Genomic DNA, 14,572 nt, shown 5'->3' on the forward strand with positions numbered 1-14,572 from the left:
AAGGCTACCGAGGCGTGCGCATTTTGACGAGCGGCTCTGAGAGGAGGCAGGGAAGTAGTTGAGGCACAGCCACTGAGCACAACGATGCCGCACGGACAGCGAGTCCCTTTCAATGGCTTCAGCGTTTGCAATAAACGTTCACGTCGCGAATGGATCGCCGGGCATCCCAACGAAAAAGGAGTTTGCAGAGCGTGCAGTGACACGCTTCAGACGAATGCACCTTGAAGGAGCAGACAAAACGACGAATGCTCGCCCGCAGCTGGGCATGTAGACCTCCACGCGATAAGAAACCACCCAGTTTGTTGGAGACATAAAAAACTTTCAAAAGGTGATGTACCAAATTCGGCCTCAGCCGAAAGAATATAAAGGAGACGCTCTGCATTGGCGATACGTCTGGTGCCCACGGCCTGTGTGTCACTCTGCCTTGTTGGTCGACCTTTTGAAATGGATCAGCCGGCCAGAAAAAATGGACGGAAAAAGCGTGCCTGGCGAGAAAGGCCAGAAGGTTTGACTCAGTGCCTCTTTAAAAGTAGGGAGCAAGATTTCGCCCCAACTCACTGGATGGGTCTGCAGTTCAATATACGTTATTCGATTTTGGCAGGCACATCGTGGAGCTGGACCGGGTCTAGACCAGCAGGGGAGGTTTCCGTTCGGGGTGTGAGAGTCAGTGGAGTGGTTTAATTTCCCCTGTAAGCTGCCGACTGAGTGTCGTGGCAACTCGACGCTGGGAACCAACTCTGAACCTGAGCTGTCTTCCAGATGGGGTTGACTGAGTTCTACTGAACAGTCGACCGCCAGAGTTGCTGCTTTGCCACTGCTTCCCTCTTGACCATTTTGCACTTGCGTCGACGAGCGCTCGCTACTTCCTCCTTTCGCGTTGCGACTTTTTCGCGTTCCCATCGTCTCGTCATCTGCAACTTGCTTCCTGGGCGCCTGTGTGCAGCAGCCGTCTTCCAGCACGCGAACACTAATCGATCCAGGAAAGAGGCCAGGGTAGATGAGCCGCAAGAGAAGGAGAGACAGCGGCAGCCGGCGGACCAGCAGCGCTACAAGGCGCAGCATGCTGTGGACGAAAAGGATGGAGAGCCAAATAATCGCAAAGGAGAAGTAAAAGACAAAGACAGTCGGGAAGAGGCAACTCATGATAGTAAAGAGTATGCATCCCATTAAGAGCTGGTCAAGCTCAAACTCGAGTGTATCTACCCGATGACGCAGAATATTCCGCTTCTTTCCCCTGCAGCAGACAACACGCAGCGCAGCAACAGCCACCAGAGCTACCGTGTTCGTGCGTTGGTGTTTGCATTCCACATATCGACGGTCGAAAATGTTGAAGAAGAAAGAAAGCCACCTCTTTGTGATCTTTTAAGGCGCCTCCAAATTTGCTTGTTTCCCATCCTGTCAGCCTCTGCAGCTCTTCTCCGCCGGCCACGGGCTTTCTGCATCGCGGTCCTCGTGCGGGAAAAACGTCCCGTGCAAAGGGAGATGAAAGCTGATATCCATTATCTTTCTTGCGGCCGTCGCCTGATGAGACAATACACGCTGGACTACAGTAGAAAGCACGAGACATAGAAAGTACCGTTTGTGCCCCACACAACTGGTAGAAAGAAGTTTTCTTGGAGTTCCCGCAAACGCCTGTTTTTCGTAGAAGGACGGGCTAGCAATCCTCCCAGGCGATAGTGGCTACATTGGCTTCCTACGAGGCAGATTCCGGCGGAAGAAGAACGGGGCGAGAAGCATGTGGTAAAAGCGGTCGAAACATCTACCCTAAACGCGCTTCCCAGTGCCTTGAGTTCTGACCCCGGGTCAACCCTTTGCCTCGGCACATCGTTCTCGGATTTTCAACAAGGAGATAGACTTACCGAAACATGGTAAACAGGGTGCAGAGGCACTGACATGAAGTCTCCATCAGTTTCGCACAGACCATGTAGATGTAAAATACGTGAGCAGTTGAAAAGAGCATTAAATCGGCGGCAGTGGCGAAGAAGAACGCGCCTCCCCACGCCCAGCCCCGGGTAGGTCCTCGCCAGCTCAAAACGGCGCCGAAGGCTAACGTGACAAATTCAACGCCAATGTGAAAGGTGGAACAGGAGACCAAGTTTATGAGAGGCCGGAAGAGCGAGCCGGGGCACCCGTCCTCGTCGCCGACGTCGAGATTTGCGGGCCTGCGACGGCCGTTCTCTTTCTGAAGAAGGGCGAGGGAGCGGGAGTTGTCGGGTAGGAGCCAGCCGGAGAGAAACGAAAAGAGGGAGAGCAGCAGGGCCAGAGGCAAAGCAAGCGTTCCACTGTTGGATCCCCAGAGATCTGCAAAGAAGTCGTAGAGGACGGAAGCAGCCTCGTTCCAGTAATGCAGCGTGGTCAGAATGAGGGACCCGAGAATACTGCCTAGATTCGGGTTGAGCTTGAATCCCGCCGGGTTATCCATCAGCCACCGCACGTGATCTGCGAGGAGTCGCAGGTGGAGGAAGCAGTAGGCGCGCGAGAAGAGCGCAAACAGAGAAGGAGGAGGACCATACAAGAGGCAACTGGCTGCCGACGAAAAGCAGAGGGGGATCGAGGAGAGATCGGCCCTGAGTGCATCGCTGGCGACCTCTGTGCCGCCGCCGTCAGTTAGCATGGTGGCCGTCGGCCCGAGAGGCCGCAGAAAAGAATAGGTACAGGAAGATTGCCACGCCGGCTGAAGACACGATTCCCAAGGGTCCAGCTGCGGGCAGTAAAGATCGGCCTTCCCACGGTCAAATTCGAGCAGGAGAGCAGAGCTGTCGACTGCGGAGCAGATCTCTCTCCCGCTCTCGGGAGGCGACTGCGCCAGAGGGGAGAAGGCTGAGAACGGCAAACAGGAGCGACAGGAAGAGGGGAGCACCAGACCCGTGACCAGGATGGCTAGCAAGTGGGGGATGAACAGGCCAATCAACAAATCCAGACCGATCGCCGTCACGACGCCCAGAATCCGCAAAGGCGCCACTGACAAGTACCACGGCAGGCGCTTCGGGATAGGGCAAGCGAGTGAAGGCGCGGCAAGCAGCCTGTCGGCTTCGGAGGCCGACACCAACGAGAAAAACTCACATCGGGGGCAGACTGACGGCCGTTCCCTTCCCCTTGACTGGTCAAGCGTGTCGGACTCGTTGGCGGAAACATCGCGCCTCTTATCCTTTGCCCTCGATCGTTTTCTCCCATGCAGGGAACCCTGCGGTCCTTCCGCTCCACCGGCTCCTTTCTCGTCCACTCCACTGCAAATCTCTTCCCCACAGGAACAGCGCGACGGCTCCGGTGACACAGGAAGGCTGGCCGCGTCCCAGTGCTCTCTCCCTGACGCCCTGGGCGACAGTTCAACCCCAGTTTTCGGCTTTTTCCAGTGGTCGACGACACCGCCGCTTCGCTTGGCCCCTGGGTCCATCCGTTGTTCTCGCGAGTGCGAGGAAACGGCGTGCATGTCTCTCTCTCGGGAGTGCATGTAGCGCCGCAACAAAGGCGCACACGCCGCGAGAGAAGACAGAGAAGACAGCAGGTGATCCGCAGTGCCCCAGAAGAAGGGCTGCGGCTCGTTTCTCTTGTTCGGCGTGCTACCGGACCCACTCCCATTCAGCTTTTCAAGGTCGCAAGGACTCTGGGAGCGCGCGCGCGCCAGACGGCGGTCTGCTCCTGGGTACACGACGAGGACGCCGTGGTACCAGAGGAGCTCGAAAAAGCGGAATAAAAAGTAGACAAGGAACAACGCGAGACTAGAGAACCTCTTCTGGAGTGCGCGAAGACCGCGGGTGGGGCACCCCGGCGTCAAGTTCTGTGGGAAGAAAGAAGACGCAAGAGAGAAGAGATAGGCAGAAGGACTGCCTTCGTCGGCCGCCTCACTCTTTGTGTCCTCGGGGTCCTCGCCGTTCTGCCCTTTTGACCGCTGTTGCCGCTCGAATCGGGACCGACGTGAGCGCTCCGCGTGTTGCCACGACGTCAACGTCTTCGACACGCTCGCAACCACTTTGGCAGTGCCTTGCAGGTGAAGCCACACCACTTCGAGGGTCTCCTCTGTCCGTTGCTGCGCGTCATCACCGTTTCCTTTCTGAGCCGTCGCCTCTGCCTTCTCTTCTTTCACCGGGCCGTTGTGTGGGGCGTGGCTGCGCGCTCTCTGTCTCCTGCGCTGCGCGTCGGCTTTGTGGCCGTTGCGAAGGGGACGAGACAGCTCGGCGCCCTTCGCCCCTTTGTCAGTTTCCCGGCCTTTGGCCTGCCTCAAACCGTCGCCGCCGGCCCGTCCATTTCGCCGCAGCGAGCCGGTTGCCCCGTCCCCTGTCTCCGTTGCCCCTGCGGAGAGCCCGCGTGCCTCCGGGGAGTCTGCGCGCTGGGCCTCTCCCTTCTCCCTCGGAAAGTCTGCAGTTTCTCTCCACAGCAGCGGGCGCTGGAGCGCCTCTATCAACTCCTGAGTCTTCACAAAACAGCCCGACGCCGAGTCGGCGGACGCCAAGTTCATCCGTTCCTCCGCTGAGACGCCTTCTCCAGTGAAGCCGTGGTGCGTAGGCAGGCGGAGCAGAAAAATCTGGACGGGCTTCAGAGCCCAGTCTCCCTGCCGGTCGAGAGGACACATTCCGTACGGCACCTCGCCCCGAGAGAAAGGCGGGTCAGCTGGAAGCTTTTCCGGCCCAGCGGGAGACGCCTTGGCGGCGCGAGAGAAGCCACGGAGGCGACGCAGACCGGTTGAAGGCCTGGGGGCCTGCGCGGGCGCGGCGGCAGCCACCGGGTCGGACTCGGTCGGAAGAGGAGCGAGCAGGCCGCAGGCAGAACCGGAGACCGCCTCTGGGAGAGCATCCTGACGAGCGAAGAAAGGGACAGGAAGCCCCGTTTGGGAATGAATCGAGACTTCAATCCAAAACGCGTTTTTTTCACCGGCGAAACCTACGGCACGGGGCGACGCTTCCGACGGCGCCCCAGACGGGCTTGGCTGAGAAACGTCCTGGAGAAACGCGTCAGTCGAGAGGTCTCGATGCTTCTCCGAAAGCGAGCTCCGCCCCAAGAGGCGGCAAGACGGCCCCGCTGGGCTAAAGCTATCAAGAGAGACAGGGCGACCGGGAGGACCAGCGCCGCCTGGAACCGCCGCGTCGTCCCTGCCCCGCCACCAGCCTAAAATCCGCAACGGAGGAGACACGCGCACACCCTTGCTGTCCGGCCGTTCCTGGCCGTCTCTCCAATTGCGATGTATCCAACTGTTGCTGAACTTGGCTCTCTGCGGCGCCCCCGCAGGTCCACAGGGCCTTTCGCTCTTCACCGGCCTTTCGCCTCTGCCGTCTTGATCCTCGCTCCCGGCTGCGTCAGTGTCTCCTCGTTCGTCTCCGGCCTCGTCTCTTGCTTCACTCTCTGCGTTGTCTGCCTCCCGCGCATCTACCACCTCTCTTCGCGCGAGGGAGGGCGCGGAAGAAATCCGTTTCTGAGCGTCGGCGAACAAGCGCGCGGCAATGTGGAAGGGTAGCGGCGGAAGCAAGGCGGCGACGATGGCCGTCGACTCGCCGAGAACCCACCCGGTGATCCATCCTGGAGACGAAGACAGAAATTCTACAGGAACAAAGAGGCGGAAGGGGTACGAGGAGACATTCATGGTCGCACGGGTCGGGGCGGGGGGAGGCAGGGGCGAGGAAGGGGACAGAAGGAGCCAGGCCAGCAAGAAGAGAAGACAAATACGGGAGAGAGAAGACACGAAATCAACGGGATACATAGAAAGAAAGGCGCTTGTACCGCTGCCAGAGAGGCGACGCGGAGGCCTCCGTCGCAGGGGAAAACGACGCAGACGAGCCTCCTCTCCGCCGATGGTCCGCGAAGACGGTGGAAGAAAACGAACGAGTCTTCTTCATGGGAGATGCCAGACAAACGACATAGAGTCACGTAATTCAACTTTGCGTCAAGACACGAGCTCTCCAAGACGGCAGAGACCCGGAATTGCGCGGGCCAGCACGGGAAGCTGAGGCCGGGCGAGAAGGCAAAACGAGGAGAAAAAGAGAGAAAGCCGCCTCGCAAGAGCGCCACCAAAAAGACAGAACGAGACTCTTTGGAGACAACCAGAGATCTGAGGGGTGGATGTCCAGAAACAACAGCGGAAATGTGAGACAACCACGGACACTTTGGGCACAACACGGGGACGGCTGTACCCATCGACGGTCATCGCTTTGCTTGCGCGGGTAAATGCATGCACAAATTATCTCAACCGGGTGAAGGCCATGCGGAAAAATCGAAGTTGTGAATACCGCGTGCTCCTTTTCGTCCGAATCGCTTCTGCTACTTTTTACCAACTCAAAAGGTTTTTCCTTACACAAGGTTTGCCCGCCTCGTGGATGCCGCGTCTGCGCTTTAGCTGCGCATGTGGCGTCACAGCCCTCACAGGCACTCAGGCAATCGACAGCTTGGTCAGAAGAAGTCTCCGAGCCTCTTTTCGGATCTCGAGTTCCTCATTTTCTGGCCATTTCCTGTCTGGTGACTGCTCTGCGTCTTCCCGCTCCTCCGCACGTGCCTGTTTCTGCCTCTTCGCAACCTGATTCACGACGTAGGTGAGCTTCGTTTTCTCAAGTTCGGCGAGTCTCGTTGACGGCGCGCCAGATCCTCCCTCGCAGATTCTCGGCTGCTCTTCTCGTTTGTGCCTCGCACCCCTCTTCACTGGAAAGACGCTAGAAACCCATCTCTCGCGCCACAAAAAAAAATAGAACGGCTCGCGCCTGCTTTAGCCTCCCCCATTGTCATGTCGCACCGCCCCTGGCTAGTTGTCCCTCGCGGCGAGTTCGCCCGCTCTTGGATCTCTTTTCCGTGGAGTTTCACAGGCCGCAAATTCTCCTCGAGTGCGTGCAGGAGAGTGCTTGCTCTTGCCTCCGTACCCCACCTTTTCGCCGCACGCCTGCAGCCTCTCTCTTGCTGATAACACGGCAACACCACGCGAAGGCCCCCCCTCTCGGGTCTTTCTTGCCACCAATGCCGGGAAATTCAGAGCGAGAGACCATGACGGAGTCCTCTCCGGAAGGGCGAGACGCCTGTGGGGTTGAACTGCGGAAGGTGGACACGGCCGAGGAAGGAAATGGCGAGCTCGACACGAGGAAGAGACGCAAATTCCAGAGTGGATTCCTTCAGACAGGCTCCGCCGCCGACAGAACCGGTCTTGAGCAGGTTTTGGCAGCCAGTCAGACCAGAAGCCGTAGCGAAGCGAACAACGGAGAAGGAAAGGGACGCGACACAAGGAAAGAGGAGCGTGGACATCTCGCTCATTCAGGGGCAACGGGTCCTTCGTCGGTTTCGCCGCCAGGTGTGTCAGCAGACAGCCCGGCTCTCGCTCCGTTCGTCCCTTGCACTTCTTTGCGCAGTTCATCGAATGGTTCTTCGCCGGCCGCCTGTTTCTCGGATCCTGCGTTTCCCGCTCTTCCTCCTTCCACTCTGTCTTCGTCACCTGCGTCCGTCTCTTCGTCACCTGCGTCCGCCTCTTCGTCGCCGGCGTCCGCCTCTTCGTCGCCGGCGTCCGCCTCTTCGTCGCCGGCATCCGTCTCTTCGTCGCCTTCATCGCCTCCGGGACGCCTCTCTGCGTCAGAGTCTCATCCTCTGCCTGCGGTTTGCCCTTCATCTCGCTCGTCCCTCTCTCGCTCGCCATCTGCCTGTGCTGTGTCCGGGTCCTCTCCCTCTGGCGCCCGAGCCGGCGCGGCTGACTCGCTGCAACCTGCAGAAGGCGATGGGCTCGCTGTCTTGGAGCCTCGCGGTTTTTCAGATCGTTACCGCGGCAAGTGGATCCTGGCGCCGATGGTGCGCATTGGCATCCTCCCTTTCCGCCTCGAATGCCTCAAATACGGAGCAGGTACGTGCGTCTCTCTGGCGGCCTCACACGCTCAACAGCTCAACAGCACCACAGCACATCCACCTACACACATTGCTTTGTTCAAGACTCGGTGCTCTCTTTGCGCTCGCCTGTCTGGGGCTCTGACGTGCCATGCCGCTTGTGTGAGGATAGTCCACGCTTCCGGACCGAATGGAATTCGACCGCCTCCCGGAGCAGGCAGCGGACGCATGGAAGACGTGGCCAAGGCCCGCTTTTCGCAGGCTGGTGAAGAACGGAAGGAACTCTGGCGCTTAGCCTTTCGGCAGCCAGTGCGACTTCCCCGTGACACAGGCGCAGAAGCGTGCACGCATCTCGGTAGCGAAATCTGCATGCAGTGTCGTATTTGGAGGCGCCAGTGCATGGGGAACAAGGTGTGCTAGCGACTCTACGCGCAAGGGCTTGTCTCTAACCTCCGCGGAGGGCCCCGGAGGTTCCGCAGTCCCTTTCCCTTCTCGCCCCGCTGTCTCGCGTTCAAGGGCTAACGCCACAGAGTAGCGAAGGCCAGGGGTCGTCGCGGGGCGCGCCTGCGCACTGGAGGCGTCGAAATACTGTTCTTCTCGGTTCTGCAGACCTGGTATACACCGAAGAGACCATTGACCATAAGCTCCTCAACTCCGTTCGGAAGATAAACGAGGACTTCTCCACGATAGGTGAGGGGAAAAACCACACGCGCAGCTTTCTGTGTCGGCTCGCGCGCTCGAGGCGATGGAAACGCCAACCGTTCGATACCGCCTCTTCGGCTGCCGCTCTTGTCGATCCCACACGTAACGGTCCGCTTGAGACAGCGTTTTCGCCGCGTAAAAACTCGCAAGAGTTCTGCTCAATTTGACCAGTCCTGCTGTGCCTATCTGCCTTCCGCTTGCGACTAGACTTTGTCCACAAAGGGGAGAAGACGTGCGTTTTCTCAACCTGCCTTGAGGAGAGAGGCAAAGTGGTGATGCAACTCGGGACCTCGGACGCCACCCGAGCTCTCAGAGCTGCCGCACTGGTCGCGCAGGTGAGAACGCCTTCTCCGCCCTTGGTGCAGACCTGGCAAAGGCGACATCTGTCTTTTGCGCCCCGGTTCTCTGCACGCATGCATCCTAACGGCGCCCGTTAACCAGAGCGTCGCCCCACACTTCTCGCCGATCGCTCTGGCAGTGGAGAAGCCTTCCTTCTTGTCGACCTTTCCTCGTCCGCACTGTTCGTATGTTTTGCCAAAGTGTTATGCGCATCCGTGGGTGCGGCACGGGTCGTACTGCGGTTGCCGCTTTGTCTCGGCATCGCGTTTGGTAAAACAACTTCGCCGCCCCGTTCTACGGCAATGCGCAGTGGAGTAGATGCAGAGGCACTCACTCACGGGGCAGATCGTCTTTTTCACTCCAGAGGGTAACACGCACAAAGAGTCTCTACAAGCTAGGTTCTCGGGCGGGGGTGTCTGTGGACAGCTTTCCTGCACAGGGAGAGCGAGCACAGTTTGTCATGGGTGCGGGGGGCTACTCCGTATCTGATGTAACATTAAAACGCTTCTTTGTATCACATTCTCTATTGCTTTTTATAGATGGTCGCCATTGTGGGTTCTTCTACTCTGTAGTTTCTGTCACGTGCCTGCCTCTGACTGGGTTCAGGACGTGGCTGCAATCGACGTCAACATGGGCTGCCCGAAGAGCTTCTCGTACGGTTTCCACAGATCGCATATGCGCTGCAGGAGACGTGAACATCCCCGCTGTCGCTACACCTGGCACCCTCAGCCATCAGCCAGGGACAGAGGAAGTCGAAGCACGTAGCGGAATACACGTGTAGCTAGCCAACTGCGTCGACCACAGCTGCATGCGGAGTTCGTGCCTGTGCATGCGAAAATCTCTTGATGCATGCACGCCTGTGAACGAATCTGTCTATCTCTTCAAGTATGTACACTTCCTCAGATCGGAAACGCGTATGCAGATACGGCTACCCACTGCGAGGGCCTCTAGAACGCAGGCGCCTTCGGCCCGCAGAGGAACGGAATCAAAGCGGTGGCAATCCACCGTTTTGATTCTTTTGAACTGTTTCGACAAAACGTGCGTGTCGAGGGTGGAGCTGCCCACCTCGTTCTCGCACAGTGTCTCGGGTGTTGTTGCTCGGCTGTCTTCCCCAGAATAAACGGCGGCATGGGGGCTGCTCTGCTGAAGACCCCCCTGATCGCAACCGACATTTTAAAGACGCTTCGGCGAAACCTGGACATCCCTGTGACGTGCAAAATTCGGCTGCTTGATACGATTCACAAGGTAGGATGGAGAAGGCAGGGATGGAGAAGGCAGGGCCGAGATGGAAGGAGACGCGGAGAGGCAGACGATAACAGCAGAAGAGGCGTCTTTTCTGGAAATGGACCCTCGGCTCCCGGCAGGGCAGCCTCCCTCGATGGATTCCCCGATCGAGTTACACAACCCGATCACAACGTGGAATCGCGCGACGCCTGTCGTGACGCGGTTCAGACTTCAGCTTCCCGTGTGACCGCAACACTTTCGGTCGCCGAGCGCCTGAGTTCTGCGAAGTCTCTCTGTAGAGCCCACTCCAGGTACAAGACACAGACTCCAACAGGATCCGTGCAGAGAGCGGTCGATTCCCTTTCTTTGGCACACTCTGGTTTCCTTCGCGTTTCGCTCGTCTTTGTTTCAGACCATCGACTTCGCGCGAATGTGCGAGAATTGTGGCGTTGAAGCCATTGCGATTCATGCACGGGTAAGCGCGGGCGCTTTCTCTTCTTCTGTTTCGGATGGCGTGACTCTACGGTAGTTCGCACTAAACACGAGCGCAGAACCGTAACTTCGCCTCCATGGTTTGCGATAGAACCGAAACACAAGTCATTTACACAGTTCGTCCCGGTACCATGTGACTAAGTGAAATTCCCCTTCGCCTTCTCGTTTTCCAGTGCGGAAAAGCATCCCATTTTCTCTGATGGGTCTCTGGGATTTCGATCCTCTCGTTTGTCTTGCTTCCCTGCAGGAGACTCATGAGCGACCATCACACCGCGCACACTGGGACATCTTTCCGGTATGTCGCGGGCCTTTGCACACGGTGGGAACATGGTTGCAGAGGAAATCGGCACGAGCGTTCGACGCCGGTGATTGGTTTCCGTTACGAGTGGCGCGTTAAGCAGGCGAACTCAAGCTGTTTTTAATGGACTCAGGATGGGGGGCCTTCTCGCTCCCTCGACGAAACATTCGTTGCCCTTTCCAGCGTGAGAGACTCGGTGTCGCGCGCATGCTGTGTGGTCGGCAACCCCGCAGGGAAGGTCACCTCCCCTGGTAGTCAGGATCGCTTCGCCTCGGTTGCGCGGCTGCGTTTTGCCTTACAACAGACATGATTCCTTGCTTGCTTGGCCGCGCATCCTGTCTCACTGGATCACGCACTCGGCTGCAAGTAACGTTGTGGTTATGTACGTAAATGCAAAAAGAGATGTGTCTTTGTAGATGTCTTTTGAAATCAAAAGACATCTACAATTAGTGGAAGCAAAACACACTTAAATAGGCATCGGATTTTCTCAGGATCTCTTGACTGGTGACTCGAGAGTGTTCGCGAGGCTGGAGGAGTGCAGAGGCTCTGAGCCACGTGAGCACTTGACGTTAAAACGGCCACAGACTGGGGGTGGACTGCAGCCGGGTTGAACGTTTCTCGGTTGGCAGTATCTGTTCTTACTTTAGACTTCAGCGTGGCGCGTATTTCGTGCGAAACTACATGTGAACCGACTTCGTCGTCGAGAACGGTTTCCCTCATACGACCAAAACGTTTTGTCCCTTTTGCCGTGTCCCTTTTCAGGCTCTCAAGTCCTCGCTGTCTATCCCTGTGATTGCAAACGGCGATTTTCTCACACATAGAGATGTCGATGTGTTTCAGGTAGCTGACCGCCGTGTTTGAAATGCATGCGTGGCGGTGGAGGAAAAAGAGAATGGCAGTGGCCGTTGCGACTTTCTCGCTTCCCCGTTGTGTTTCACGTTGCCTGGTCTTTTCGCACCTCCTTGTTCTAGGTTCTCGTCCTTTCGCTGGTGTCGAGCCTCTCGTGCCGCTCTTCCCTCGTTCTCTCTGCGTGGTCCTCGTGCTTTGCTTCTTTTTCTCGGTAACCCAACTGCAGTGAAAAAGCTCGGCTAGCGGCTCGGGCGTTGGAGGAAACCACGCTCTCCCTTTCGGAGTTTCGTAGCTCACGTTGGCTGTGTCCCCTATCACAGCAAAGACGTGGTGTGCGGTCCTCTACGTTCCAGGAGAAGATCGGAGCGGACAGCATCATGTTTGCGCGAGGAGCAATGTGGGACCCTAGCATCTTTTCGTGGAAGAAAGTGGAGTCAGGGGACGCGACCGCGGACCTTCTTTCTGGGCCCCCAACTGCGCCAGCCTGCGGAGCCGAGACACTGTCGCTTTCTTCCACATCGGACTTGCCACTGGTTCAAATGGCGGAACCGCGTCAGCCTGCTTCGTCTCCTTCCAGCGAGTTGAGCCGAGTCAAGGTCATGAGGAGCTATATCAAGCGAGTAAGGCTTTCAGCTTCTGGAGCGTTGGCGACACGATAGATTTTTTTGCCGAAAGGACTCTCTGTGCCCGCTGCTAGGTGAACACACAGACGCCTTTCGGCGGATGAGGAAAGCAGAAGATGCACGCAGTGGCACTTTTGCGAGAGCTGCTGCGTTCCGTGTCTCTCTCGCAACATGGCAGGTGCTTTTGTCGCGCAACTTGTGTGTTTTTTTTTGCGCCAGGCGGTGGTTTGCGGGGCGCCTTACCAGGCCATCAAGTTCTGTCTTCAGAACATGGCAGCTCAGGTGAGAGGAGCACGGAGACGACTGAGGGGGCGTGTGCCTCGCGTCCTCGCAGTTACGCCGCACCGATTTTAAACGGCCGCGGCGAGAGCGCTGCCATTCAGGGACTGCAGCTGAGCGATAGCTGCCTCGCTAGCATTTCTCCTAGGCTTACGTTGAGGTCTCCTAGTCCATGTCGATGCTTCACGGTAGCTCCGTTGCTGTTTATTCTCTGTCGTTGCGATGGATCTCAAAAGTGCACGTGGAATCTCGCAGATTCGCGCTCTGCTTTGTCATGCCATTGAACAGAGCAGCAGCGACCGACAGGTGAACCAGGCTATCACCTCGAGCAAGTCCACGCGGGAGCTATGCAAGGCACTCGACCTGGATCTTTTCTACGAGACCTTGGCGCCCAAGTTGCCGCCCCACGCAAACACTTTGAACTACCATAAAATGCGGAGCCTGCCTGAGGTCGCGTCGCCCGAGGAGCTCGACAGGCCTCTCACTTTCTCGTCTTTTCTCGCGTGAAGCCCCTCGCTGACATTCATCCAGAACGGCCTCTGGAAAGACTCTGTCATGGCAGCTGCTTCTCTGAGCGCGCATGTGGCCATCTCCGCGCTCCGATCCTGGCACGCCTGCCTCTTCTTTCCGGCAGTCCGAACAATCCGTTTTTTTTGTCATGGACAAGTCTTTGGCAAGACGGCTAAACGACGTTGCAATGCAGCTGCTGAAGCAATCGATGCTTTTATTTTGTTCGCTTTCCGTGCAGGGACAGCTCGCGGTGCCGCAGACGTGTTCCGACCGGACCGCTTGCTCCCTGCTCGTTCTCATCGCAAATGGAGTTTACGAGTGAAACAGACAGCACCTACAGAGCTTCGTGTTCCTCTGCAGAGCGCTTTTAGGACAGCATCGGTACTGTTAGCTGGTTCGCTGCCGAACAACCTTTCTTTCGCATTTCCAAAGACGAAAAATCCCTCCAAAAAAGAATTGAAGGCCAGGATCCCTCCTGGGTTCACGTGTTTTTTGTGGGCAGACAACGGCTCATAAAAGGCAGATAGAAATCTATGCAGACGCGTTCCTTCTTCACATATCAGCGTTGTGCCGGGGGCCTCGGTTAGTCGCCATAGCAGGAGGGTGCGCAAGGCTCAGCAACGAGAGCAGCACGGAGCTGTCCTATCTGCGCCAAAAGAACTGTAATACCGTCGCACGAAGGCTGCTGCCACTGGCGTTCACTGCAGAACTGCAGGGAGGGGTCTGAGGTAACACAACTTGGGGCGCTACCCACTCGCATTCCCGGCGACAGGATCCGGGTGTCATTGAGAATGCAGACTCTTTCTTTACCTCCCAGAGCCGTGATCCAACCGGAGAAAAGAGTGACAAACAGACTCTCTGGACGTCCCTGGTCACTTTCAGATCACTGCGGCCAAGGCTTCTCTAGTGCGCGGACGGACTTCCTCGGCACGCTCAGCGCACCGTGGAACGACCAGCTTCTGCGCCGGTTCAATGCCAACAAAAACGGACAACGTCCTGTTACCCAAGCTGCCAGGCAGCGCTTTTTACCATGTTCGCGCCAAGCCTTTTCCGGATGGGTTGGGGCTGTGTGTGTAGAGTGGAATTCCGATGCATCGTGAACAACGGGACGGAGGCACCGGATCTCTGAGGGGTCCAGAGGCGGTCCGAGCGTCGTCTAGAAGAGTGATGCCATAGACACAGAGACACCGGAGGGATCACTGGCCGCTTTTTTTCTTTTTCCGGGCATTTTTCACGGGCCGATTCGTAGCGGGCGACCCTCGATGCGGGGTGGCAGTGGGTTGGTAGCGTTTGCCCATCCCGGTGGTTTTTCTCCAGCACGGACAGAAGCCGGGACAGGACCTCGCCTCTGGAAACTCGAGCGCTTCCGTTCTCGATTTCCTCCTGCTGGGGCGACCCCGCTACCGTTTGAAAGACCTCTTTAGAGCACTGGGCGAAACAGATCTTGCGGTCCAATAAGTGGCCGCACGTCAAT

At 57.5% G+C, this 14,572-nt stretch overlaps 2 protein-coding genes across 2 annotated transcripts; one reads left to right on the forward strand and one right to left on the reverse strand.

Annotated features, from left to right (window-relative positions):
* Positions 1 to 138: 138 nt before the first annotated feature.
* On the reverse strand, positions 139 to 5,575 carry NCLIV_019400 (N-acetylglucosaminyl transferase component domain containing protein; the record flags this gene model as incomplete). The annotated part of the gene is made up of 3 exons (XM_003882134.1): positions 139 to 248; positions 513 to 1,234; positions 1,860 to 5,575. The coding sequence occupies 3 exons, from the start codon at positions 5,573 to 5,575 to the stop codon at positions 139 to 141; spliced, it is 4,548 nt and encodes a 1,515-aa protein (XP_003882183.1).
* A 1,358-nt stretch (positions 5,576 to 6,933) lies between these two features.
* NCLIV_019410 (GH10224, related) lies at positions 6,934 to 13,095 on the forward strand (the record flags this gene model as incomplete). The annotated part of the gene is made up of 11 exons (XM_003882135.1): positions 6,934 to 7,801; positions 8,392 to 8,472; positions 8,692 to 8,819; positions 9,430 to 9,476; positions 9,939 to 10,068; positions 10,460 to 10,522; positions 10,787 to 10,834; positions 11,600 to 11,677; positions 12,040 to 12,306; positions 12,529 to 12,591; positions 12,877 to 13,095. The coding sequence occupies 11 exons, from the start codon at positions 6,934 to 6,936 to the stop codon at positions 13,093 to 13,095; spliced, it is 1,992 nt and encodes a 663-aa protein (XP_003882184.1).
* Positions 13,096 to 14,572: the final 1,477 nt, after the last annotated feature.

Source organism: Neospora caninum, chromosome VIIa (genome assembly GCF_000208865.1).
Source record: "Neospora caninum Liverpool complete genome, chromosome VIIa".
Classification (NCBI taxonomy): Eukaryota; Apicomplexa; class Conoidasida; order Eucoccidiorida; family Sarcocystidae; genus Neospora; species Neospora caninum.